Source organism: Microtus ochrogaster, linkage group LG8, assembly GCF_000317375.1.
Source record: "Microtus ochrogaster isolate Prairie Vole_2 linkage group LG8, MicOch1.0, whole genome shotgun sequence".
Classification (NCBI taxonomy): Eukaryota; Metazoa; Chordata; class Mammalia; order Rodentia; family Cricetidae; genus Microtus; species Microtus ochrogaster.
The window spans coordinates 1,674,240-1,697,813 of NC_022033.1; the positions used below are offsets into that span (position 1 = coordinate 1,674,240).

The following is a 23,574-nucleotide window of genomic DNA, read 5'->3' on the forward strand; positions in this document are numbered from 1 at the left end:
CCCCTGCCCTTCCCTCCCCCATGATGCTTAGGGCCCCATTACATCATTTATTCCCACTCTCCTAAAATCTTGTCCCAAGCAATGGAAACAAGAGCTGTCCCAGGACAATGCCACCCTAAAGGCCACTCTTCAGGCTGCCAGCCTCATCTTAGGCCGTGTTTCTGAGCTTCTCCAGGGCATGGACCAGGCTAAGGTGGTAAGTACAGCCCCACCATCCACTCATTCCTGGCCAGTTCCCTCGCAGCTTTTCGGTTGCATGCAGAGCTCCATCTGGTCCTGGGATCCCCAAATTAGGAGGGTGATCAAGCCCATCCCCCACCTCAGGACCTAGAGCACCTGGCGGCCAGTCTGGACGGAGCCTGGACACCTTTACTGAAGAAGATGCAGGCCTTCTCCCCGGCCAGCAGCAAGGTGGACTTGGTGGAGGCTGCTGAGGCCCACGCTCAGAAGCTGAATCAGCTGGCGATCAACCTGTCTGGGTGTGTGGCACCCCCAGGGTGCAGTCTGGGTGCCCACCCGTGGGTGCAATTGACCGGCCTGGGAGGGCTCCTGGAGGGAGACCATTATTCCAGAAGGATCCAGGCTTTCTGTAACCTCATAGAAAGTTTGGGGCCCAAATTTTGTCAGAAAGGAGCAGGTCTAAAGGGGTTAGAACAGACCCCCGAGATGTGGCCAGCCAGGCTGTGATCTCCAGCACCCCCGTCCTCATAGACCGTGATCCTCCTCCCCCACAGCATCATCCAGGGTATCAACCAGGACCGCTTCATTCAGAGGGCTGTGGAGGCCTCCAATGCCTATAGCAGCATCCTGCAGGCTGTTGAGGCTGCCGAGGGCGCCGCAGGCCAGGCTCTGCAGCAGGCCAGCCGCACGTGGGAGGTGAGCCCTGAGCACCCGTGGCTCACAGGAGCCCTGCTTCTCAGCCCCAGTGGTGGGAACAGCCCTGTATAAATAGCTCCTGATCTTCTGCAGACTGTGGTCCAGCGGGGCCTAGCAGCCCGAGCCAGACAGCTCCTAGCCAACAGCAGCCTGTTGGAGGAGACCATCCTTGGGCACCGGGAGAGGCTGGGTGTCGGTGAGTTCTTGGATCCTTGGAGGTACACTGACCTCTGGGATACGGCCATGTAGCTTTTGGGTGGTTCTACTCCAGGGGGCAGAGATGATGATAATGTCTACCTGTCTTAGTGGTATGCCAAGGGACCGCAGCCAGAGAAGGCTGAAGTTCAAGGCCTCTGTCTTTGTTCTCTGTCCATCTCTGGGTGGGACTCTATGTCACTGAGGCTGCCTTCTCCTCCACAGCTCAGGGCCGCCTGCAAGCTGCAGGGATCCAGCTGCATGATGTCCGGGCCAGGAAGGACCAGCTGGCAGCCCAGATCCGGGACGCACAAGCCATGCTGGCCATGGACACGGGTATGTGGCTTATCTCTGCTCTTGCCCATTGCTCCTTTGTGAGAGTGGACGCATTCACGCCAGTGGTCACTGCTGTGGTCAGTGCGTCTGAGGAGGCGCCTGTGCTAAGGTATCTGGGGTTGTGCCTCTGATGTGAGGCACAGGTTACCAACACAGCAGCCCCAGGCAGGTCATCAGAGTGCTGGACAGTGGTGATGGCACGGGACGAGTAGCAGTGGCTAGGGTGCCGAAGGATGCAGGAGCGTGTCCTGTCGGCTCAGAAGAAGGCCATTCCTAGAAAAGACCAGTTGATCAGTGACTATAGAGGTCAGAGTGGGGTTGAGGGCTCAGAACTGACAACAGCATGGTCCAGCTTAGTTGTCTAGGCTTTCCCCACGGCCACCAAAATGTCCCAGGCACAAACCTCAAAACCTGGACAAGACTTGGGAATTGATAGTGGTCCCTGGTTGGGAGGGCGGCAAGACCAAGAGGTGTCTGGGTAAATTCTGAATGTATTGAGATGCAGGTATAGAGCTTACACTACCCATGGGGTAAGCATTTAGGGTGGCCATCCTAGGTGGGGTCAGAAACACGAAGCTAGCCCTTGCTGGGCACGACCTCCATCTGCTGCAGGTGAGACCAGCCAGAAGATTGCTCATGCCAAGGCTGTGGCTACCGAAGCCCTGGACATAGCCACCCATGTGCAGTCCCAGCTTCAGAACATGCAGAAGAACGTGGAGCGATGGCAGAGCCAGCTGGGGGGCCTGCGAGGCCAGGACCTGGGCCAGGTGGAACGTGATGCAAGTAGTTCAGGTGAGCCGGCGGCCCTTGTCCTCCCAGGGGGCCAGGCTGTGGGAGACAAGGCTCTCAGCCCATCTTTCCTGCAGTGTCCACCCTGGAGAAGACACTGCCACAGCTGTTGGCCAAACTGAGCCGTCTGGAGAACCGTGGCGTGCATAATGCCAGCCTGGCCTTGTCTGCCAACATCGGCCGTGTGCGCAAGCTTATCGCCCAAGCCCGGGGTGCTGCCAACAAGGTGGGCTTCTGGCCTTGGGCCTGGATGTAGGAACAATGGGACCCGGGGGGAGGCTGGATAGTAAACTCTCACCTGCTGCGTGCGCTCCAGGTCAAGGTGTCTATGAAGTTCAATGGGCGTTCAGGGGTGCAGCTGCGTGCCCCACGTGACCTCGCCGACCTTGCTGCCTACACTGCCCTCAAGTTCTATCTCCAGAGCCCGGTGCCTGCGCCTGCGCCAGGCGAGAACACTGGGGACCGCTTTGTTCTGTATATGGGCAGCCGCCAGGTACCAGCCCAAGCCGGAGGGAGGATGGGCCATAGTGGACTGGAAGTTAGAAGCGGGTGGTGCTTGGTCCCCATCCTAACTGCGTCTTCTGGCTGCCACCGCAGGCCACTGGGGACTACATGGGTGTGTCTCTGCGCAATCAGAAGGTGCACTGGGTGTACAGGCTAGGTAAGGCCGGCCCTACAACTCTGAGCATCGATGAGAACATTGGGGAGCAGTTTGCCGCCATCAGCATTGACAGGTACAGATGCCTTGAAGAGAGGGTTAGACACTTGTGGTGGTTCAGAGTTCCCTGTCTGTTTCTCACCCTCACCTCTGCTCCTAGGACCCTCCAGTTTGGCCACATGTCTGTCACGGTGGAGAGCCACATGGTTCAGGAGATCAAGGGGGACACGGTGGCCCCAGGATTGGAGGGGCTGCTGAGCCTACGGCCTGATGACTTTGTCTTCTATGTGGGAGGATACCCCAGCAACTTCACGGTGAGCCTGGCTCAGCCTCTGGGTAGTCCTAGAGTGTGCTGGCAGTCCTGTCTGTCTTGAGCTGGTGGGAGAAAACCCATCCTCCGGCAGGCAGTCTGAGTGTTGACTGGTACCCTAAGCGTGCACCTTTACCCACAGCCCCCTGAACCCCTCCGACTCCCTGGCTACCTGGGCTGTATTGAGATGGACACGTTGAACGAGGAGGTGGTCAGTCTCTACAATTTTGAGCAGACCTTCAAGCTGGACACTGCAGTGGATAAGCCTTGTGCCCGGTAGGGAAGACCCAGCACCCTGTCTCCACTCACTCCCCCCCCCCCACTGACCCGAAGCCTCTTATGTGCAGCTCCAAGGCCACTGGTGACCCGTGGCTCACGGACGGCTCCTACCTGGATGGCAGCGGCTTCGCCCGCATCAGCTTTGAAAAGCAGTCCAGCCACACAAAGCGCTTTGACCAGGAGATGCGGCTCGTGTCCTACAATGGGATCATCTTTTTCCTCAAGCAAGAGGCAAGGCTGACCCTGTGCCCCACCTTCTCCCTCATGCTGGCTCTGCCCAGTGCACCTGAGCTGACCCTGCTCTGCCCTGTTCCTGCAGAGTCAGTTCCTGTGCCTGGCAGTGCAGGACGGCACCCTGGTGCTCCTTTATGACTTTGGCTCGGGCCTGGAGAGCGCCACCCCACTGCAGCCCCCACAACCCCTGACAGCACCCAGCAAGGCGGTAAGGCAAGGGGCCTGGGGCTAGGAGGACCAGCAGGGGCTTGGCTTTCCTGAAGCCTGCTGCCCCTTCCCTGCAGATCCAGGTGTTCCTGCTGGCTGGCAGCCGCAAGCGTGTACTGGTGCGTGTGGAGAGGGCCACCGTGTTCAGTGTGGAGCAGGACAACACGCTGGAGATGGCGGACGCCTACTACCTGGGGGGGGTGCCACCTGAGCAGCTGCCCCCAAGGTGAGCATGGGCCCTGGGGTATGTGAGGGTCTCAATGCCAGCAGGGCGGCCACTCAAGATCTGACTGCCCTGCAGCCTCCGGAAGCTTTTCCCCTCGGGAGGGTCTGTCCGCGGCTGCATCAAAGGCATCAAGGCCCTGGGCAAGTATGTGGACCTCAAACGGTTGAACACCACGGGTATCAGCTTCGGTTGCACCGCTGACTTGCTAGTGGGCCGTGCCATGACTTTCCATGGCCACGGCTACCTGGCCCTGGCACTTCCTGATGTGGTGCCCATCACTGGCAACATCTACTCTGGCTTCGGCTTCCGTGGCACGCAGGAGAACAGCCTGCTCTACCATCGTGTCTCCCCGGTGAGCTGACGGCAACTTGCTTGTACCACAGCCATGGTCTGGGCCTGTGGGGGTTGGAAGGAATGAGTCTGGACTCCTGGCCTAGCCAACTTGACCTTGCCTCTGTCCCTAGGATGGGTCATACCAGGTATCCCTGGATGAGGGCCATTTGACGCTCCAGTTTATGGAAACAGCGGTGAAAACTCAAGGGGTCTTCGCCGATGGTGCCCCCCACTATGTGGCCTTCTATACCAATAGCACACAGTAAGCCCTGCTTCGGGCAAGGAGGGTCTGGGTGAGGCTGGCCCTTCAAGAAGAATGTGCCAGGATGGGAACACTGCCTTCTTCTCAGGGTCAATCTGTTTGTGGACGACCAGCTACAAACGATAGAACCCTACAAGGGAACACCTGCCACGCTCCAACCGCAGCCTGAGGAACCACGGCTTCTCCTGGGAGGCCTGCCTAAGTCTGGTACCTCCCACAACTTCAGTGGCTGCATCAGCAATGTGTTTGTGCAACGGTGAGCTGGTTGGTGTCAGGATGAGGTCTGTCCCAGCTGACCCCCCCATGCCAGTTACTGACATATACCCACCTGCCCCCCCCCCCACAGACTTCGGGGGCCACAGCGTGTGTTTGACCTACAGCAGAACATGGGCAGTGTCAACGTGAGCATAGGCTGCACACCAGCCCAACTTGTCCGGACCTCAAGGACCACGGCTCAGAAGGTGAGTAGTGTGTGGTCAGGGCTAGGGGAGCTGGGAGGTTGGCTACAGGGGGTGATGGCGCACGCCTTTAATCCCAGCATTTGGGAGGCAGAAGCAGGTGGATCTCTGTGAGTTCCAGGCGAGCCTGGTCTACAGAGTGAGTTCTAGGACTGGTTCCATAGCTACTGAGACACCCTGTCTCAAAAAAAACAAAACAAACACCGGCCCCTGCGCTGTGGTATGCTCTGTGCCCTAGGTCTCCCGCCGCAGCCGCCAACCCAGCCAGGACCTTGCCTGTACACCACCCTGGCTCCCCGGGACTATTCAGGATTCATACCAGTTTGGGGGGCCCTTGCCCAGTTACCTGCAGTTTGTGGGTGTCTCCCCATCTCGCAGGAATAGGTAAGGCTGGTCAGGCCAGGCTTGGGTGGGATTGGAGGTGCTGGCAAGGCTGACGCCATGCTTGGCTTCCAGGCTCCACCTCTCGATGCTTGTCCGCCCGCATGCTACTTCCCAGGGCCTCTTGCTCTCTGCCATCCCCCAGTCAAGCCATGGTCCTTCACTGGTACTCTTTCTGAGCCACGGACACTTCGTCGCACAGACGGAAGGCCCTGGGCCCCGGCTCCAGGTCCAGAGCCACAAGCACTCACAGGCTGGCCAGTGGCACAGGGTGAGAGGTTAAGGAGAAAAGGTGTGGGTGGTAAGGCACGGGGAATGCCCTCTGAAAGCTGCCTTCTCCCCAGAGTCCTGGGATACAGCTAACCAGGTACTTCCTCCACCCAGGTGTCTGTGCGCTGGGGAACACAGCAGATCCAGCTTGTGGTGGATGGCAGCCAGACCCGGAGCCAGAAGGCACCCCGCCATCGGGTCCATAGGGCAGAGGGCCCACAGCCCCACACCCTCTTTGTTGGAGGTCTCCCTGCCAGCAGTTACAGCTCCAGGCTCCCTGTGAGAACCACACTGCCCCATCCCTAGCCTTAGCCTGGACGGCCGTCCTGACAGCTGCAGCCTGACATCAGTTGGCCATTCCTGCAGGTGTCCATAGGCTTCAGTGGCTGTGTGAAGAATCTGCAGCTGGATAAGCGGCCCCTGAGGGCTCCAACGCAAATGGTGGGGGTCGTACCCTGTGTCTCAGGCCCCCTGCAAGATGGCCTGTTCTTCCCAGGCAGTGAAGGAATTGTCATCTTAGGTGTGTGAGGCAAGGGAGGTCCTGTGGGGTGTAGGGGCTCTAAGCTAGGGCCTGGACCTCTCCCATCATGGCCCCTCCCCACAGAGCTCTCCAAGGCCAAGCTGTCCTCTGTGAGCCTGGAGTTAGAGATACGGCCCTTCGCAGCTGCTGGCCTCATCTTCCACCTGGGCCAGGCCCAGGCTACGCCCTATGTGCAGCTGCAGGTGTTGACAGAACAGGTGAGCAGGGCTGTGTGCTGAGGGATTTCCTCCTCCACCACTGTGCCCTCGGTAGACAGAACCTAACCTCCTTTCACCCCAGGTCCTGCTGCGGGCCAGTGATGGGGCAGGAGAGTTCTCCACGTGGGTGTCCTACCCCAAGCTTTGTGATGGACAGTGGCACCGAGTGGCAGGTGAGGGGCCCTTTTCCTCTTCTGCAGAGCAGGGAGGGTTGTGGAAGTGACCACAGGTTGGCTGGCCTAGGGGACACAAATCTGCTCCACAGTGATCCAGAGCAGGAACGCGCTCCACCTGGAGGTAGACACGCACAGCAACCACACCACAGGCCCTCTGCCAGCGACCCTGGCTAACACTCCAGGACTTCTGCACCTCGGGGGCCTGCCCAGTAAGTATGGACTGCCCTGTAGGGACTGGGATCTCACTCTCCAATGGGACGACAGAGACCAGGCTGATGGGCTAATGCAGGGACCAAGGCCCTGAGGCCTTTGGTCAGCCTTCTCAGGCCCCCTATACTTTCAGAGGCCGCAGCTGCTCAGCCAGAGCCCCCTGCCTATCGAGGATGCATGAGGAACCTGGTGGTCAACGGGGACCCTGTCACTTTGGCTACTGCACAGATCCAGGGGGCAGTGGGGGCAAATGGCTGCCCCTCTGGAACCCCAGCCCCAGATCCAGCTCATTCTGCAATACTTGCCAAGCCCACAGGGCGGGGAAAAGCCCTGACCCAGAGGCAAGTGGGGTCCAGTGGGCTTCGGCAGGCCAGCCTCAGTACCCTCCCCCTGCTTCAACGCTGAAGGTTCCCAGACACTCCGTGTTTGCCTTGACCATGAGTAACAAGTCTTTTTAGATGAGAAGACACTGCAGAACAGACAAATTTATATTTATACTTCTTTCCCCTGCTCAACAACTTGTAGTACTGAGATATGTAAAGTCATTGGCCCCTTTGAAATTAAAAGCGATTTGTCTCTCACTTGAGTGTTGATTCAAACAGCAATGGTGGGGTCATGCACAGGCCTGAAGGAGGGGGTACAGAACCCAGGGTGGCAGCTGCCCACACCACCCTCCCCTCATTAGCACAGTTCTCAGAGGGGTGTAACAGAGCCAAGACCAGAGGTGGCAGGTACAAGAAAGGACTTTATTAGTGAGGCGGGCAGGCAGAGAGGGCACAACGAATCACAATTGCCACTACAGAATCACACACTATGAATTCCAACCTGGGGAAGGACAGGGAATAATTTAATCCAGACTCATATCCTCCTCCTCGTCTTTCTTGTCTTTCGTGTCACCCTCCTTCGGCTCCGATTTGGCGTTATTCTGCATGGCTTTGGCAAACGCTTCCACATCTGAAACGGCCACAGCAGGGCTACTACCCAAGCAGACGGCCCCGGCGCCATACACCCGAGACTGGGGTCTGCACTTACCTCCTTTGTTGGCCGCCTCCACAGCCTCTGCGGGAAGGCCAAACTGGCACATGAGGGGGCCGAGCTGTCCTGAGGCCAAGGCTGCACTGAACATACCCAGGGCCTGCAATACAGAGTACGCATGCAGAGCTGGGTGCCTAAGGCACCAGGCCCACCATGTAAGAGTTATGTGTACAGAGAGTGGCACGGGCATACATACCTGCTGGAACTGGGGCGAGGTCAATGTGTTCTGGATCTCATCTGCAGTCTGAGGCAGAGACTCCCCAGAGGGCAGGTAGGGCAGCAGGCGCTCCTGAACGTCTGCGTTAGCGAGGATGGGAGCCATGATCTCTGGAGTCAGCACACTGGCCAGATCCACTAGGACACAAGCAACGTGGCCATCAGTGGCCCGATGCCAGCCCGGCACCCCACCCCACGAGCACCTGCAGCTCCTACCTTGCTGGCCGCCTCCTGGCCCTGCGGGCACATTCATGGTGGCCAGAATGCTCTGGAGGTCGCTCAGCTGGATGGGCTGGGTCGGGCTAGCTGCTGTGCTGGTTCCATTACCTGAGCTGGGTGCGGGGCTTGGGCTGGTCGTCGAGGCAGCTGCTGGGGCAGAAGGGGCTGGGGTGGCGCGAGTGGAAGAGGTGGTGGAGGATGGGGTGACGGCTGCCGACTGGCTCCGGGAGCTGGGGAAAGCGAGCAAGGGCTGGAACAGCTAGGCCCACTATGTTTCGGGGCTACTCCACAGGTCTGAAGGACCACTTCCCCAGTAACAAGCTCCGGTGTAATGGGGACCCCCAACCCTACCTCCTAAAGTGATGTCTCCAGAAAAGAAAATGCAATGGCTGGTGGTGGTGCCCAGTACCCATGTCAGGCACTGGGGGCTTGGGGCTCACCTGGACGAAGAGCTGCTTGCCGGAGGCCCGCTGCTCCCCAGCAAGCTGGCCAGGCCTGGTCCAGTGAGGGCTCCAAGCCCACCTAAAGAAGCAAAGAAATGTCTGCTAAACACCGCCAGCCAACCCAAGAAGCCACACATCCCAATACCAAAGCCAAGGGATGAGCAGGAAGGGTTGTTATTAATAAGGAAGACACAGGAGGCTAAAGTGACCACCCTAGTCTAAATCCTAAGTTATCCTACAGAGCCAGGTTACTTCCACTCCAGACACCTGCTGCACCCTAAAGTGATCATCCTTGGCTCTGCCCCAGAGAACTATACACATGGGTATTAGACAAGGTCCCTCTCTGCCCACCCAGCTCGTATCCAGCAGATAAGCACTTTCCAAAACAGGAACACATGGACAGACAGGAGATGCAGGAAACCCTGTGTCTGCTGCCAGCAAGGGCCTATGAGAGAGCCAGGGACAGTGGCTAACGTTACCCAGTCCTCCGAGGCCGGCTGGTCCAATGAGCTGCATGAGCTGGCTATGACTCATGTTCCCCAACAGGCTCTGCAGGCCACCCTCACCTGGAGAACACAAGAATCAGACATGGGCCTGCAGTGGCCACGGCCGGGATGCCTGGCCTTGGCCCCACCCCAGAGCCGCTCAGGGATTGCCTCTAAAAAAGGCAGCAGGGACCAGGTGAATTCTGCCCAGTAAAGATGGAGTAGAGAAAGAACCAAAACTTAATTAAGCAGGGCAGTTCCCAGCTCACTGACAAACGCTGCCCCACACAGGTCCAGGTGATAATTACCGCCCAGTGCCGAGAGCTCGTGGCCACCACTCCCACTTGCACCCAGTGCTCCAGGCATGGGGGGGTTGTTCAGACACTCATTGACTTTCCGACAATGCTCTTCATCTTGGTCAGTCTTGGGCTCCTGCCAGAAAGGATAAGCAAAGGGCCCAAGCTGAGCAGCCTGCACATGGAGCTGGCGCATGCCTGTTGGCTTCCCAGCACCCACATGGCCAGCCATCCTGATCCAGCCCACACAGTTACCTGCAAATGTCACAGTATCAGAGACAGAACCCAGCCCAGAGACAGTAAGGGCAGCAAGTACGGCTCCAAAGCCAATCAACAACAAAGAGAAGCCCGGAGTGCCTTCAGGGTATGGCTTCTTCCTGAGCTTCAGACACGACACACCAGCCCCATCAACACTGCCTGAGGGACAGCTGGCTCCAAAACTCTGGGATAGAGTACTGTGTGGCCCTGCACTTGTGGCAAAGGGGCGAGCGGCATACAAGGGTGAAACAGGAAAAGTTAACTGTGATGGGGGTCCTTACCAAGGCTCAGAACCGTGGTAAGATGCTCCACAGTGAGCATAGCCCTGGACACAGCCGCACCCCGACTGCTCTAAGTATGCTCGGGTGACCAGCACCCAGGCACTTCACGGACAGCTGCTGTCCCTTTAGGGCAGGATGACAGTGGCGGTGACTGTCCACACACACCTGACTGTCCCCTGAACACACCCCAGTTCCTGCTTCTGACTCTAGACTGTGCCCACGTCCCATGCCACTGCAACACCACATTAAGAGCATAAGAAACAGACGCCAGCCGGGCGATGGTGGCGCACGCCTTTAATCCCAGCACTCGGGAGGCAGAGGCAGGTGGATCTCTGTGAGTTCGAGACCAGCCTGGTCTACAGAGCGAGTTCCAGGACAGGTTCCAAAGCCACAAGAGAAACCCTGTCTCGAAAAACCAAAAAAAGAAAAAGAAACAGACGCCAATGGCCTCCAATAGGGCAGAATGTGGGGAGTTCCTGTTTGGGGGACACTATGGACAGGGATGAATGGGAGCCATGACACCAAAAGGTCTCCAAATACACAGCCTGGGAGAGCTCAAAGGGAAGTATCACCTCTAGGAGCTAGGATCCATGGCCAGGGAGCAATGGAGGACCCAAACGAGAACCTGAAGTTGTGTGCCTGTAGGTGACACCACGGGAAGGGCTCTGGTGCTGAACCAGGAGCCACTCACACTGACAGGAACTCAGGTCCACCAGGCCCCCCAGGTCTCAGATGTACCACAAGACAATGCAGAGGGACCCATTCTCCTGCATACCTGCATCCAAAAGAAGAGCCTCTTGGACCCCGCCTTAAACTTGAGCACGTAGACCCTCCCGCTGGGGCACTGAGGCACCCGCTTGAACTCACAGTCATCGGGAAAGATGATCAAGTCCTGGGGAGAGAAGGAGGACAGTCAGCCACACACACACCAGGCACGGTCTACGTCCCCCAGAAACCTGCTGGGCCCAAGCCTAACAGGACCCCAGTGAGGACGGGCGGAAGAGGGCCCAGAGTGATGGGGTAAAAGAGCTGTTCTCTGAGGAGCTTATGACTTTGAATCGTGACTTTCTGGAACTGTGCTTCAAGAAGCAGAAGGGCAGTCGAGTGTAACAAAGAACAATGTAGTCTGAGAGACAAAGAGTCTTAGGAAAGGGGCCTCCTCCAGGAGCTCAAACTACCCGAAGCTGTGGTGAAGGTCAGATCTGTACAATCCTCCCCAAAGCTGAGGACGATGTCACCAGCTGACTCTGTCACCCTGTCAGCAAGCTGTCTCTGTTAAAATCTTAAGAACCATGGTCACCTCGGGGTGCATGGCTTCACAGAGTGACGGGAGCAGCCTGCCAACCTTGGGACCAAACAACCCCGACACCGATCTCCGGCAGGTGAGGTCAGTGGTCCCCACGCTCGTAGCGCTTGCCCGGAGGACTCACATCCTCCACGGTCCCAGAGGTCCTGTCTTTCCAACAGAAGTGAATGAGGGAGTCGTCCGTCTGCTGGATGTACACGAGCCCTTTCCGTTTATCTGGGGTGACCGTAGTTCCTTTTAATGACATTTTTCCTGCCCGGAACTCCACCAGATACTTGGTGGAGGATCCCCGAGAGCCGGGCACCAGGCTTGGGAACAGAGCGCCTGAAGTCGTCATCCTGAAAAAGCAGAGCGAGGCCCGTCGTGCGGCGTCGCGTGCGCAATGTCCCACCCAAACGCTGGCCAGCCCCGCCGCTCCCCGGGAGTCGGAGCGCGCCAGGCCGAACCAGGCCAGGGGGTGTGCGCGGGACCGAGCGCAGCCCCGCGGGCTCCCCGCTCCCGCGACGTCACTGCCCGCCCGCGCGGAGACCTCGCCGCGTCCGGCCCAGGCGTCTGGGGCACCGGCGGCCGGCCCAGGCTGCCTCGGCCCCGCGCTGCTGCCGCGTCCCGTCCTCCCGCCGCCCGGCCGAGTCCGGACGCGCGCGCTCCCACCACGCCGCCGCTGGGCCCCTACCTGGCTGTGCTCACACTCGGCCTTAGGGGCGCCGTCCGGGATCGCTCTTCCTTCTCGGCGCCTGCCGGGCCTCGCCGGAAGCCCGCGCTCGGCCCGCCCCGCCGCCGATTGAGTTCCGTCAGCCGCGCGGCGGACCCTGGCCTAATCCCGATTGGCTCTCACGGCCGTCCATCGCGTCCGGCCCGCCTCCGCGCCGGCGGCCTGTTCCGGCGGAAGCGCGGGCCAGAGCGGCCTCTATTGTTGCTGTGTCATAGCGGAGCGGCGGCGGCCCCTGGCGGCGGCGCCGGGAACGACGGTCCGGCCTCAGCCGACTCACAGAGGTCCCCGCGGGGCGGCGCTGCAGGGTCGAGGCCCGGGCGGTCCACAGACTTGCCCGTCGGGCTGAGCTGGCTGACGTGCACCCGGGACCGGTGTCCGCCGGCGGTCACCCTCTCGGTTCTGGCTGGAGTCCGCTCTGCACACCCGCAGGAAGACAGCCTGTCTGACCTGCATTATTCGGTGAGCGAGGTGTCAGGGCCTGAGACATAAGTCACGTGGTTGAAAAGGTAGGAGGTAGTCTGACGCGGGAGCTGCAGAGTGTCAACTTCGTGTCACTTTGTGCTAATTTGACATGCCTCACAGCAAAGTACAGGAGGCTGCCCGGGGCAGAGGGCGGCGGGAAGGTAGCGTGGGGGTTGCACGTCTGCAAGAGCGAGCTCACGAACCACCGAGGGTCTAGGGGCTGCACGGAGCTAGCCAGGTGGGTGCAGCTGCCTTCCGTGAGGGCGAAGGTCCTCACGTTTTTCCTCTCACGCACCACTTTGCTGCATCTCTGACAGTTTTGAGGGCGTGAGTAGTAGTTCCCACCGGGTGGCCCCAGGCCCGTCCGCCATCCCTCTCTAGGGATGAGCAGTGCTGAATCCCTGGCTTCCCAAGCCTGCTTCACAGTTTACCATCTGCGGGTGTGTGAAACACGTGGGGTCCTTAGCTTTTTCTGAAAAACGGGCAAAAGTGCTTTTTTCCCTTAACAATACTCGTCCGATGCTGATGCGGAAACAGACGTGTTCCAGGCCAGCCGGAGCTAGAGGGAGACCTGTCTCATTTTAATTCCTTTCTGGCATTCTGATGCGCTAAGTTCTACACCTTTGCATCTGTCATGTTTTTGTTGGACTCAGTCCCTGTGGCGCTCTAAGCACAACTTCCAGTGTTTGGTTCTCTCTCCACTGGGGTTCCTGTGAGCAAACTTGGGTTGTCAGGCTCGCTAGTAAACAGTTTTACCCGCTGACTCATCTCACTGGCCCAGTTTCCATCTTTTACTAAAAGAAAAAAATCCTTCAATTTAGCCAGGTGTGGTCGTTCATGCCAGCCCTCAAAAGGCTGAGGCAGGAAAACTGCAAAGCGTTCAAGACCAGCTTAAAAGATTTAATTGGGGCTGGAGAAATGGTTCTGTGGTTTAAAGCCCTGGCTGCTCTTCCAGGGTCCCATTTCTAGTACCTACATGGCAGCTCACAGCTGTCTGTGACTCCAGTTCCATGGGCTCCGATGCCCTCTTCTGGTCTCTGTGGGCGCCAGGTACACACATTTTACAGACATGCATCCAGAAAAAAAACTTTTTTTTTTTTTTCGAGACAGGGTTTCTCTGTGGCTTTGGAGCCTGTCCTGGAACTAGCTCTGTAGACCAGGCTGGTCTCGAACTCACAGAGATCCGCCTGTCTCTGCCTCCCGAGTGCTGGGATTAAAGGCGTGCACCACCATCGCCCGGCCAACACATATTTTTTTTAAATATTTATTTATTTATTATGTATACAGTATTGTTTGTGTGTCCGCTTGCAGGCCAGAAGAGGGCACCAGACTCCATTACAGATGGTTGTGAGCCACCATGTGGTTGCTGGGAATTGAACTCAGGACCTTTGGAAGAGCAGGCAACGCTCTTAACCTCTGAGCCATCTCTCCAGCCCCCAACACATATTTTTTTTAAAATCGTTTTTAATTAAAAGGTTTAATTGACTTGGAGGGGCAGCTTAGAAAATATAACTGTCATTTCATTAAGATGTTATGTTCATAAATTGAAGGGTGAGTTTTGTCTGCTGCCAGGGCTCATGCACACCTAGCAGGGCTTCGCCACGGAGTCACATGGCCAACTCAATTTTGTGTATGAGTGTTTTTGCCTGCATGTATGTATAAACCACTCACATGCCAAGTGAAGCCCAGAAGAGGGTATCTAGGATTCTCAAGAACTGGAGTTGCTAACAGTTGTGTGCCACTATGTGGGTGCTGGGAACCTTACTGGACCCCTGGAAGAGCAGCCAGTGCTCTTTAAAGCCCACATAAACAAAACTTACCTGGAGCTGACAGCTCGTGTGTGTGTGTGTATGTGTGTGTGTGTGTGTGTGGTGTGCTGTGCTGTGCTACCATACTCCTTGAGACAGACCTCTTCATTTCTAAGAATCTGTGTTTCCAGAGACCAGAATGGTGGAATGAGGCAAACACAGGCTTGCTGACACTACACGGGCCGTGTGACAGGAAAAGAGAACTAGAAGACAATCTAACCTGCCTTCCAGGAAGTGGCAGCAAGTAAATGTCACCTTGTTCAAAGCCATATGTCAAAGCTGCCACCGGTAGTCACGAGGAACTGGCATTTCAAAACCAGATTTGGGCTTCCTCCAGGTCAAGAATGCGGAGGGTATTGGGATCCAGGAGCTTTGGGATGGCTCAGGAGGAGTGTGGTTCTGCACACAGACACACAGACACACACACACACCAGGAGCCTTGGGGTGGCTCAGGAAGTGTGGCTCTGCACACACACAGACACACACACTTGGAATGGCGTCTGCCATGCTTTCCACGCACCAGCTATGGTGGAGACTCCACTTGAGGGCACTGAGAAGGCAGCTGCAGGCAGCCCGCAAAGATGCTGGGTCCCTGCACTGCAACTCACAAATATGGCCCCTGGGACGTGCGAGACTGTACTAGAACCCATGTAAAAGTTCAAGAGGAGACTGGGAGAAACGCTGGGCAGGCTGCAGTGGCCACCCTGGCCCCGACCTATGTGGACTGCACTGTGGATGGTTTCTATGTCGTCTTCTGTCAATTCTAGCAGTCCTGTGGGAAAAGAACAAGCCCCAAACGGGGGATGTGACCCAGGGGCTGAGTGATCCCCAGCATTTTTAAACAGAAACAACAAAACAACCCAGAAACCCTATGAGCCTTTAATGGCGAGAGAGAATGCAGACTCACAGACAGCCCTGAACACAACAAAGTGGCACCGGGATGCCGAGGCACTTGACCTGGGAGGGAAGAGTTTTTCCAGAGGGCAAAGGTACCTGAAGGGATGTCCACGTCCTTATTTACAAAGAAGTATAGACGAAAGCTCACCTTCGAGAACAGGCAGTACCAAGCAAGGGTCTTTAGTACTAGTGCAGAATGGCATCGCCCTGGGGAGCTGACTTTGGCAGGTGTGACTTTTTTTCATTTGTTTTATTAATAGACTTAATTCTTCAGAATAATTTTAGGTTCATAAGAGAACTGAGCAGAAAGTACAGATAGTTCACACTGCCCTGCCCCCTACACCCCTACCTCCCAGGCTGCACCTTCCAGAGGCGGGTCTGTTCCCCGCCACTCATGGTCCTAGAAGTCAGCAGTGTACACAGGGTTCACTCAGCAGCAGGTGACACTGTGCACCTCCAAATGAACACTTCTGTTCCCAGCAGAAAGCTGAGGACAGGGCAGAGCAGTTGGGTGTCTCAGCGGGGACACACGTGTTCTTACAGAGTGGAAGATGCCAGGACACGCTAAGGGAATATGGAAGGACGCCGCTTTTCATAAGGGCTCAGTCCAGTGAATAAGGGAAGCACCCTCATAGCCTCCTCACCTCTCACAGGTCCTGCCTTGTAATGCTGTCACATGGGTACAGTTAGAGCACACCAGCATGTAAACGGAGACACCCAGATCCGAATAATCACACAGAAACTATCTTAATTACAATACTGTTTGGCCAATGGCTCAAGCATATTTCTGGCTAGCTCTTATATCTTAAATTAACCCATTTCTATTATTTCACATCTTACCACAAGGCTCATGGTTTATTACTTCTTGCTTGTTGAGCTGCTACATGGCATCTGGCTCCTTCAGCAGCTCCATGGTGTCTCTCTGACTCTGCTTACTCTCTATATCTCTTCCAGCCTGGCTATATTCTACCCTGCCATAGGCATAAGCCGCATTATTCATTAACCAATAAAAGCAACACATATACAGAAGGGTATCTCACATCATCTCCTCCTTTCTGTCTAAAGAAAAAGTAGGGTTTTAACTTTAACATAGTAAAATTACATATAATAAAACAGGTATCAAGCAAGAATTAGTTACAATATTTAGTCTATTTGTATTTGACAAAATTAAAGAAAATATTTTATCATTTTATTTTGTGAGTCTAAAGTTTTATATATGATTTATCTTTTATTACAATTAAGGAAAACTAAAACTGTGTTTAATTATATCCAAAAGGATATAATATTACCTAAGTAAACAGGAAGTATATTGTAAGCAACTTCCAAAACTCTAGAATTGACAGAGACATCTTGCTGCCTGGACCGTCACCCAAAGTTCTTTTGTAGTGTTGGGGCATCCATCTTCAGCCTACAGGTCCATAGTATCCAGCAGACTTTCCCATGAAGCAGGAAATTTGAAGATCTGTTTTGCCTTGTAATGGCAAATTTTATCAGTTGGTTTTTTTGTGTGTGTCATGCCTTTTTGTCCCTTGCCTCTGGTTTTTGAAGACAGGGTTTCTTTGTGTAACAGCTCTGGCTGTTTGGGAACTTTATTTGTAGAGCAGGCTGGCCACAAACTCAAGAGATCAGCCTACCTCTGCCTCCCATGTGCTGGGATTAAAGGCGTGTGCCACCATCACCTGGCTAGTCTTCCTTTTTTTGAGCCAGGGCCCATAAAGCCCTGGCTGTCCTGGAACTCACCAGTAGACAAGGGTGGCCTTGAACTCAGAGATCTGCCTGCCTCCACCTCCTAAGTGCTGGGATAAAAGGTTTTGTTTTCTAAGTCCCTGCCACCTGCCTGCTCGTGCCCTAGCAGTGCTAAGAGTCCTGCTGCTCTGTGTCCACCAAGTACAAGGAGCTTCCTTGTTCTAGTCTGCAGATCCAATGCTCTATGGCAGTGCTGGGCACTTCCTGTTTCGTCATCTGTGGTTCACTTCTGAGGAGGTGACAGTGTTTTGTTTTGTTTTTTTTTAAAGATTTATTTATTATGTATACAGTGTTCTGTTTGTAGGTATGTCTGCAGGCCAGAAGAGGGCACCAGATCTCATTACAGATGGTTGTGAGCCATCATGTGGTTGCTGGGAATTGAACGAATTGAACTCAGGACCTCTGGAAGAGCAGCCAGTGCTCTTAACCTCTGAGCCATTTCTCCAGCCCAATGGTTTGTTTTGTTTTTTTTTTTTTAAGGAAGTGTACTCCTACCACATGCATTTCTTATGCATTTATCTAAGAGAAATGCCAGCTGATCTACAGGCTAGGTGAGTGGAATCCAGCACCCAGGAAACTGAGAGTAGTGGTTTCAAGCTACATGAGACTTGACCTCAAAAGAACAACAAACAAAAAAAACAACAATAACAACAACAAAAACAAACAAAACAAAAACGGAGGGCCTAGGTAGATATCTCAGTGGTTAAAGTACTTCACAAGGCTCCAGCACCCACACAGCACAGCCAGGCACAGCATGTGCTTGTGGTCCTCGAGCTGGGGAGGTGGAGACAGGAATTCCTGACATCACTGACCAGCCAGTCCAGCCTGATCAGGTCCCAGGGAAACACTGATCTCTGTGTCCACAGAAAAATCTGTGTATAAATATCTATTGATTTTCATCACAATTGCCCCAAACTTGAGACAGCCTAAGTATCTATTAGCTGGTGAGCGGACAAAAGGCGACACTCCAGTGCTTAGTAACAGAAAGAAACAAACTCCAGCTCTGCACTGTTGAAGATGAAAGCACCCAGACCGAAAGGAAGGGCAGAATCTTGCAGACAAAGCCAGGCTGGGTGGTCAGGGCTGGAGAAGCCTGTGCAGTGGGGCATCTACACCTATGTGGTTTTTCCGGCGAGTTTTGGCAGCAGGTGGCATACAACAGTATGAACTTGTTGGAACTCATATTACACCTCTTGAGAAGAGGCCCCACTGTAATGGAAGGTCTGAGCACCACTTCCCCACCAAGCAGATGTGAGCCCCGGGCAGCTCCACCTTCTGGTGCTTATCCCCTGGGGTCAGACTGGAGGTAACAGGCACGATGTGCCAGCCTAACAGGAAGGTGCTGTGGCGAGCACCTGTGGCACTGGTGCCATCTGTCCTGCACAGCTGGCGCAGTTCAAGCACATGAATTCTGGAGGACCATCTGTCCCTCTATCGACAGAGCCACGACACTAGATAAACGTCTGGGCTCCCTCCCAAGCAGCCAGGCTGACCCCCAACCCAGCTGTTTATAGCTTAACAGCAACCTCTAGTCCCCAGGAGAGGACAGCTAAGCAGAACTGCCATGGCTCATCCCCTAGGCCAGCCCTACACCTACCCCAGTCAGGTATGAGGACTTGTCTGTAGCTCTTTCCAGAAAAGCAGAGCACCGAGACAGTGAAAAATTGCCCAATGTAAAATAAATGTCAACCACAAGCCATTTCCAAAGAATCTTGGCTCGGGCTTGAGTGTTAACATTTATATACCCATAGATCTGTGCACGATCGTTAGAAACAAAACCCAGAAGGGACTGGTTTTGCTAATACAAATGGCATTGACAGCCGGGCGGTGGTGGCGCACGCCTTTAATCCCAGCACTCGGGAGGCAGAGGCAGGCGGATCTCTGTGAGTTCGAGACCAGCCTGGTCTACAGAGCTAGTTCCAGGACAGGCGCCAAAAAACCACAAAGAAACCCTGTCTTGAAAAAACAACAACAAAAAAAAAAAACCAAAAACAAAAACCAAAAAACAAACTTTACTAGCGTGTTCTCCTGCTTGGCATTTCCACGTGTGGTGTTGGTAAAGGGCCATGCACAGTGATGAGGAATGAGGTCAGGGACCAGGCCAGAATGAATGGCGGATACTGCTGTCTTCGGAACAGTGTAGCTGGCTCTGAGGGCTGTCTAGGGAAGGCTGACTTCCACAGAGCACACCAAGACCTGAGGTGCAGTTCTCACTGGGAGAATCTCACACCAACATATAGAGGGTAGCAAGGAGCAAAAGGAGACACCAGTTCTCCAGAGGTCGGCTGTTTTAACCAGCTGAGGCCCCATGTCTGGTGCTCACATGAGACATCGAGGACTCACTGCAACTCCTCCAGGTCCAAGAACTTGAGGTTAGGCAGTTCTCCTTGCTGTGAGCCCAGTGCCAACCAAGATATGCACTTCTGGTGCTCCTGACATTTTGGGGTGTGCTGGGAAGTTGTCTTGTTTTCCCTCAGTAGTGGAGATTGAGCCTAGGGCCTCACACACTTTAGTCAAGCTCCCTGTTCTTTAGTATTCGACGGAATCCTAAGTTGACTAGCTTAGTTAAGCACCTTGTACTTGTAGCCTGAGATTCTGGGTCCACCACCAGGTCCAGATCATGTTGGAACTTTAGAGATGTCTCCACCCTTTACTCTGGAGATGGCAAAGGAGGGAAAACTTTCCAGAGCCTGGCAGGAACTGCCTGCAGGGCTGGCTCACTAGAAGGGAGAGAGGGGCTCCCAAGCTTTTCTTCTCATTTTCTAGGCTTGAACCATGAAGACCTAGGAAGCAGAGGACATATCACCTCCCCAGAGGGCTAGTTCAACCAGGACTAAGGTCCAAGGCCACTGTGGTTGTGTGACATCCTTCCATACATGTAGGGTTCTCCTAGAGTGTGACACTGACCCCTTGACAGACATGAGTGGTCCTTGTAAGCTTTGGGGAGCCAGCGGGAGCTGTTCCCTTGGAACTCTAACACGAGCTTAGGAAAGCCCGTTTATGTGTCCATACGTGGCGGCAGTATCTTTCCTGCTTGGAGCACTATGCTCCCAGAGCTCTGCAGGTCCTCCGCCAAAGGACTTCCTTGTGTCTGCTCTCCAGCAGGGATTGAAGAGTTGGACTTTAGAGGGGCAGGTTCAAAATACAGACATACACCAGGGCCAGGCCTGCTGCTTCCAGCCAAGCCCCACAGGGTGTGGATGCTAGTGACCTGGCTTATGAAAACCACCAGAGTAACTTAAATCATTTAAGAAGTCACTGTACATAAAACACTCTCAGTCTCTACAGGTCACAGTAATACTCCTTGGACTGGGGAATGCGACTCAATTCTGATTTCAATTAGAGTAAGAACAAAGGGAGCCATTTGAGATGAGGTCTCACGACCAGCAGCTCTGACACGACACAGGATCTCATCATGTACCCCGGGCTGGTCCACTCACTTTGTAGCCAAAGATGACTTTAAACTACTGACCGCCCTGCCTCTACAACTCAAATGCTGGGACAGAGGCATGCATCACTGCACTTCACCTCCCACGAACTCGTCTCAAGTCTGCTCACATGCATCTGCTCAGGAGGCCATCTTCCAATACGCACCTTCCACGGAAAAGCTCATGATGGAAGCTTTCAAGAGCTGTCCAGGGGGAGTACGCCAATGAAGACATGCATTGTTGGTGCTCCTGACATTTTAAGAATGGCAACTTCCTCATGTCTTGATGCAGGCAGGGGCTGCATGATAGACTGATCACCTGGCACACTGCTGTCTTTTCTAGCGGCTCTTCTGCCCTTTCCCCTTTCTGGTTTAGGTACACGAACACGGGAGCTGGGTACGGGGGCTATGTGCATGGTGATGAGCCCAGGAGAGAACACGGAGATGCAAGCCCACTCACTGACTTGTTACCCATTAGTCAACCTTCTCAGCTTCCCACCTTTTGGGGGGAATGAGCTGTGTGCTGGTACGTAGCCATGGTCTGAAAAGGCCAAGGACCCCCTCAGAGACACACAGAGTGCCCTGTTCACAGTTTCCTCTTGGAATGATGAGAAAGTTACCAACCTTCAGATACATCTCAGAGCCATCAGTGGCTTTGTTAAGGACTCTCAGTAGACAGAGCAGAGATGCTAACCCTAGGAGATCCCCTGGCTGCCACAGAAACACCTATTTTCAGTTTTCAAAGCTATAAAATCAAGCCTTCAATCCATGTTGGCTTTTAAAGTGTTTTAATGACAGAGCTGGTTTGGAAGCCTGGACACAGTATGAATACCTTCTCATTCAGAAGTGCCTGATGTAGTGACGAACACACAAGTGTGCTTGTGTGTCAGAGCACAGGTTGTGCACACAGCAGACTGTCTTTGATGCAAAGAGCTCCACTGTGATCCTCGGTGTCAACATTTCTACATAAAGTCCCTCACTTCACAGGAATGCAGAGATGGGCACACCTACTTGTGTTTAAACAATTTTAATGACACCAGGTTAAGTAGATCCTGCTTCTGACTTCCCACTGCACACAACCGGATGGGACGTGCCTGGACTGGAACACGCATGCTGGGGAAACCAAACACAAGACTGCAGGGGAGGGAGGAGGGAACACACAGGCGAGGTGAGTGAAGGAATGACCCCTCAAAGACAGGAGTGGCCCACAGTGACAGTGAAGCTAAGGAGTGCTCTGGCCAGAGGCAGGGCCTCCTGGTAGGTGGGGAGCAGCCCTGGGGGTTTCTCATCCAAGTCACAGTGTTCCTGCCACTCTGGCTTGTCATAGGGACACTTTTTGGACAGTACACAGTGGTGATTAATGTATTTGCTACTCTTAAGCAGAACATTCAAGTAGTTTAATTTAAATATTTTCTAAAGTAATCTTTACCTTATTCTGATTGGTAGAAAATACAGAATCTGGCAACTTGTCCCTTCATTCTGTGGGTGTCCTCCACAACGAAGCGGACCCTGCCTATAGGTCACTTTCGAGATCCATGCCCTCCTTTGGGTCTGGGTTTGAAACTCTTCCAGAACCCACACCACAGCTATGAGAGGAGCACAGGCCCTGCTGGTTCCTCCTTAGTTACACATTTTAAAACAGAGTGTGCTGCCAGCTCAGCTGGCCTTGTGCGCGTCTGTCACGTGTGAAAAGGATTGGGGAGTTCTTCTGAGGCCTCAGTGAATGTGAAGACCCACGTGAAGCTTCTTGAAGGGGCTGCGACATAGCGAAGTGCTGGGCAGAGGCTAACACAAGTCCTCCTTCCGGTTCAAGGCCCTCTCCACGATCGTGGCTGGAGAAGCTGGTTCTGCCACCATGGAGCTCAGAGTGCTACTTAAGGAGTCCAACTTCGTGGGCCTCCTCCTGGGCTCCCAGGCCTTACTTAGTAGATGTCTGGGCAGTCTGAGAAATTACGCTCAAAGTAATCCCCTGCGTACAGCCAGTCAGGAGTTCCTGTGTAGGGGTTATTGCCTGGATAGAACCACCTGCAGAACACAAGGAAGGGTCAGCAGATGCGGGGTCCTTCTTAGTCTTTTCACAGCAGGTGTGTGCCATGGAGAAACGTGGTCACCGAGAGTAACCGACCGACTTCCACGTGGCCGTGCTCACCCACATCTACCACATCAATGTCTGTGTCTCAACAAACCTTAAGGTTTGCGTCCAGCATTCAACTCTCCACAGGACCACGTTCAGAGGCTGGAGAGGGTGCCCCTCCAGCTGACCCTCACCAGGTTCAGTCTGCACCCCTGCAGCTGCACACCCAAACAGAAGCAGTGCACTAGGAAGTGATGGGCTGGTCTCACAGCTCGGCGGTCAAGCAATTTGCCTGCCATGTGCAAAGCCCTGATTCTCCTCCCTCGAACCATAGAGAAAAAAAGTAGAAGCAATCATCTTCTATGTTAAAAAAAAATATATCATTTTCATAATGGATTATTTTGTTTGTTTACTTTTATTTTTTTTTTGAGATAGGATTTCTCTGTGTAGCCCTGGCTGTCCTGGAAATCACTCTGTAGATCAGTTTGGCCTGGAACTTACAGAGATCCACCCGCCTCTGCCTCCTGAGTACTGGGATTAAAAGAGAGTACCACAATCTCCTGGCTTGTATTATCTATTTTTAATTACTTATTTCTAGAGACAGTGTCTTATTATGTAGCTCAGACTTGCCTGGAACTCAGGCTGGCCTCAAACCCACGATCCCCCTGCCTCAGCTTCCATAATGTTAAGAGTTAGTGATGTAAGCCACTGCACCTGGGCTATGTCTTTAATACTTTAAAAGGCCAGTGAAGGAAGATTACTTTCAACAGTTTTCCTCTGGAACAAAGACAAATCCCAAAACCATGGACATTAAAAGCACAGTATTAAATCAGTAATTGGCTCGGCATAGTGGCACAATGGTAGAGTGTCTGGCAAACACATAAAGCTCTAGGTTTCATCATCACAACAGAGAAGCTATGGAGGAAAAGACACAAGAAAAACTGGTTTTTAAAACTCCAGCCCTAGCCGGG

At 54.2% G+C, this 23,574-nt stretch overlaps 3 protein-coding genes across 4 annotated transcripts in view; 1 reads left to right on the forward strand and 2 right to left on the reverse strand.

Moving 5' to 3' along the window:
* Lama5 (laminin subunit alpha 5) overlaps window positions 1-7,605 on the forward strand; it is a 48,537-nt gene extending 40,932 nt beyond the window's left edge. Inside the window, exons 54-79 of the mRNA XM_005362749.2 lie at window positions 80-196; window positions 325-479; window positions 735-876; window positions 970-1,072; window positions 1,297-1,407; window positions 2,020-2,199; window positions 2,274-2,422; window positions 2,513-2,689; window positions 2,794-2,930; window positions 3,015-3,168; window positions 3,307-3,440; window positions 3,512-3,674; window positions 3,763-3,885; window positions 3,962-4,110; window positions 4,186-4,462; window positions 4,575-4,705; window positions 4,794-4,961; window positions 5,052-5,166; window positions 5,402-5,547; window positions 5,620-5,815; window positions 5,929-6,093; window positions 6,181-6,334; window positions 6,419-6,552; window positions 6,635-6,725; window positions 6,818-6,937; window positions 7,072-7,605. Of these exons, the coding sequence (XP_005362806.1) occupies window positions 80-196; window positions 325-479; window positions 735-876; window positions 970-1,072; window positions 1,297-1,407; window positions 2,020-2,199; window positions 2,274-2,422; window positions 2,513-2,689; window positions 2,794-2,930; window positions 3,015-3,168; window positions 3,307-3,440; window positions 3,512-3,674; window positions 3,763-3,885; window positions 3,962-4,110; window positions 4,186-4,462; window positions 4,575-4,705; window positions 4,794-4,961; window positions 5,052-5,166; window positions 5,402-5,547; window positions 5,620-5,815; window positions 5,929-6,093; window positions 6,181-6,334; window positions 6,419-6,552; window positions 6,635-6,725; window positions 6,818-6,937; window positions 7,072-7,343 (3,963 nt within the window). The 3' untranslated portion in view covers window positions 7,344-7,605. The remainder of the gene's footprint in view (window positions 1-79; window positions 197-324; window positions 480-734; window positions 877-969; window positions 1,073-1,296; window positions 1,408-2,019; window positions 2,200-2,273; window positions 2,423-2,512; window positions 2,690-2,793; window positions 2,931-3,014; window positions 3,169-3,306; window positions 3,441-3,511; window positions 3,675-3,762; window positions 3,886-3,961; window positions 4,111-4,185; window positions 4,463-4,574; window positions 4,706-4,793; window positions 4,962-5,051; window positions 5,167-5,401; window positions 5,548-5,619; window positions 5,816-5,928; window positions 6,094-6,180; window positions 6,335-6,418; window positions 6,553-6,634; window positions 6,726-6,817; window positions 6,938-7,071) is intronic.
* Window positions 7,606-7,666: 61 nt separating this feature from the next.
* Adrm1 (adhesion regulating molecule 1) lies at window positions 7,667-12,238 on the reverse strand. The gene is made up of 10 exons (XM_005362750.2): window positions 12,151-12,238; window positions 11,602-11,815; window positions 10,947-11,063; window positions 9,645-9,768; window positions 9,331-9,417; window positions 8,849-8,930; window positions 8,406-8,638; window positions 8,170-8,327; window positions 7,971-8,073; window positions 7,667-7,892 (listed from the first exon to the last, which is right to left on the reverse strand). The coding sequence occupies exons 2-10, from the start codon at window positions 11,812-11,814 to the stop codon at window positions 7,786-7,788; spliced, it is 1,224 nt and encodes a 407-aa protein (XP_005362807.1). The 5' UTR covers window position 11,815; window positions 12,151-12,238; the 3' UTR covers window positions 7,667-7,785.
* Window positions 12,239-21,304: 9,066 nt separating this feature from the next.
* The window catches only part of Osbpl2 (oxysterol binding protein like 2), a 46,926-nt gene continuing 44,656 nt past the window's right edge, over window positions 21,305-23,574 (reverse strand). For both annotated transcript variants that reach the window (XM_026787132.1, XM_005362751.3), the window contains one exon: window positions 21,305-22,554. In XM_026787132.1, coding sequence (XP_026642933.1) covers window positions 22,452-22,554 — 103 coding nt within the window. In that variant the 3' untranslated portion in view covers window positions 21,305-22,451. The remainder of the gene's footprint in view (window positions 22,555-23,574) is intronic.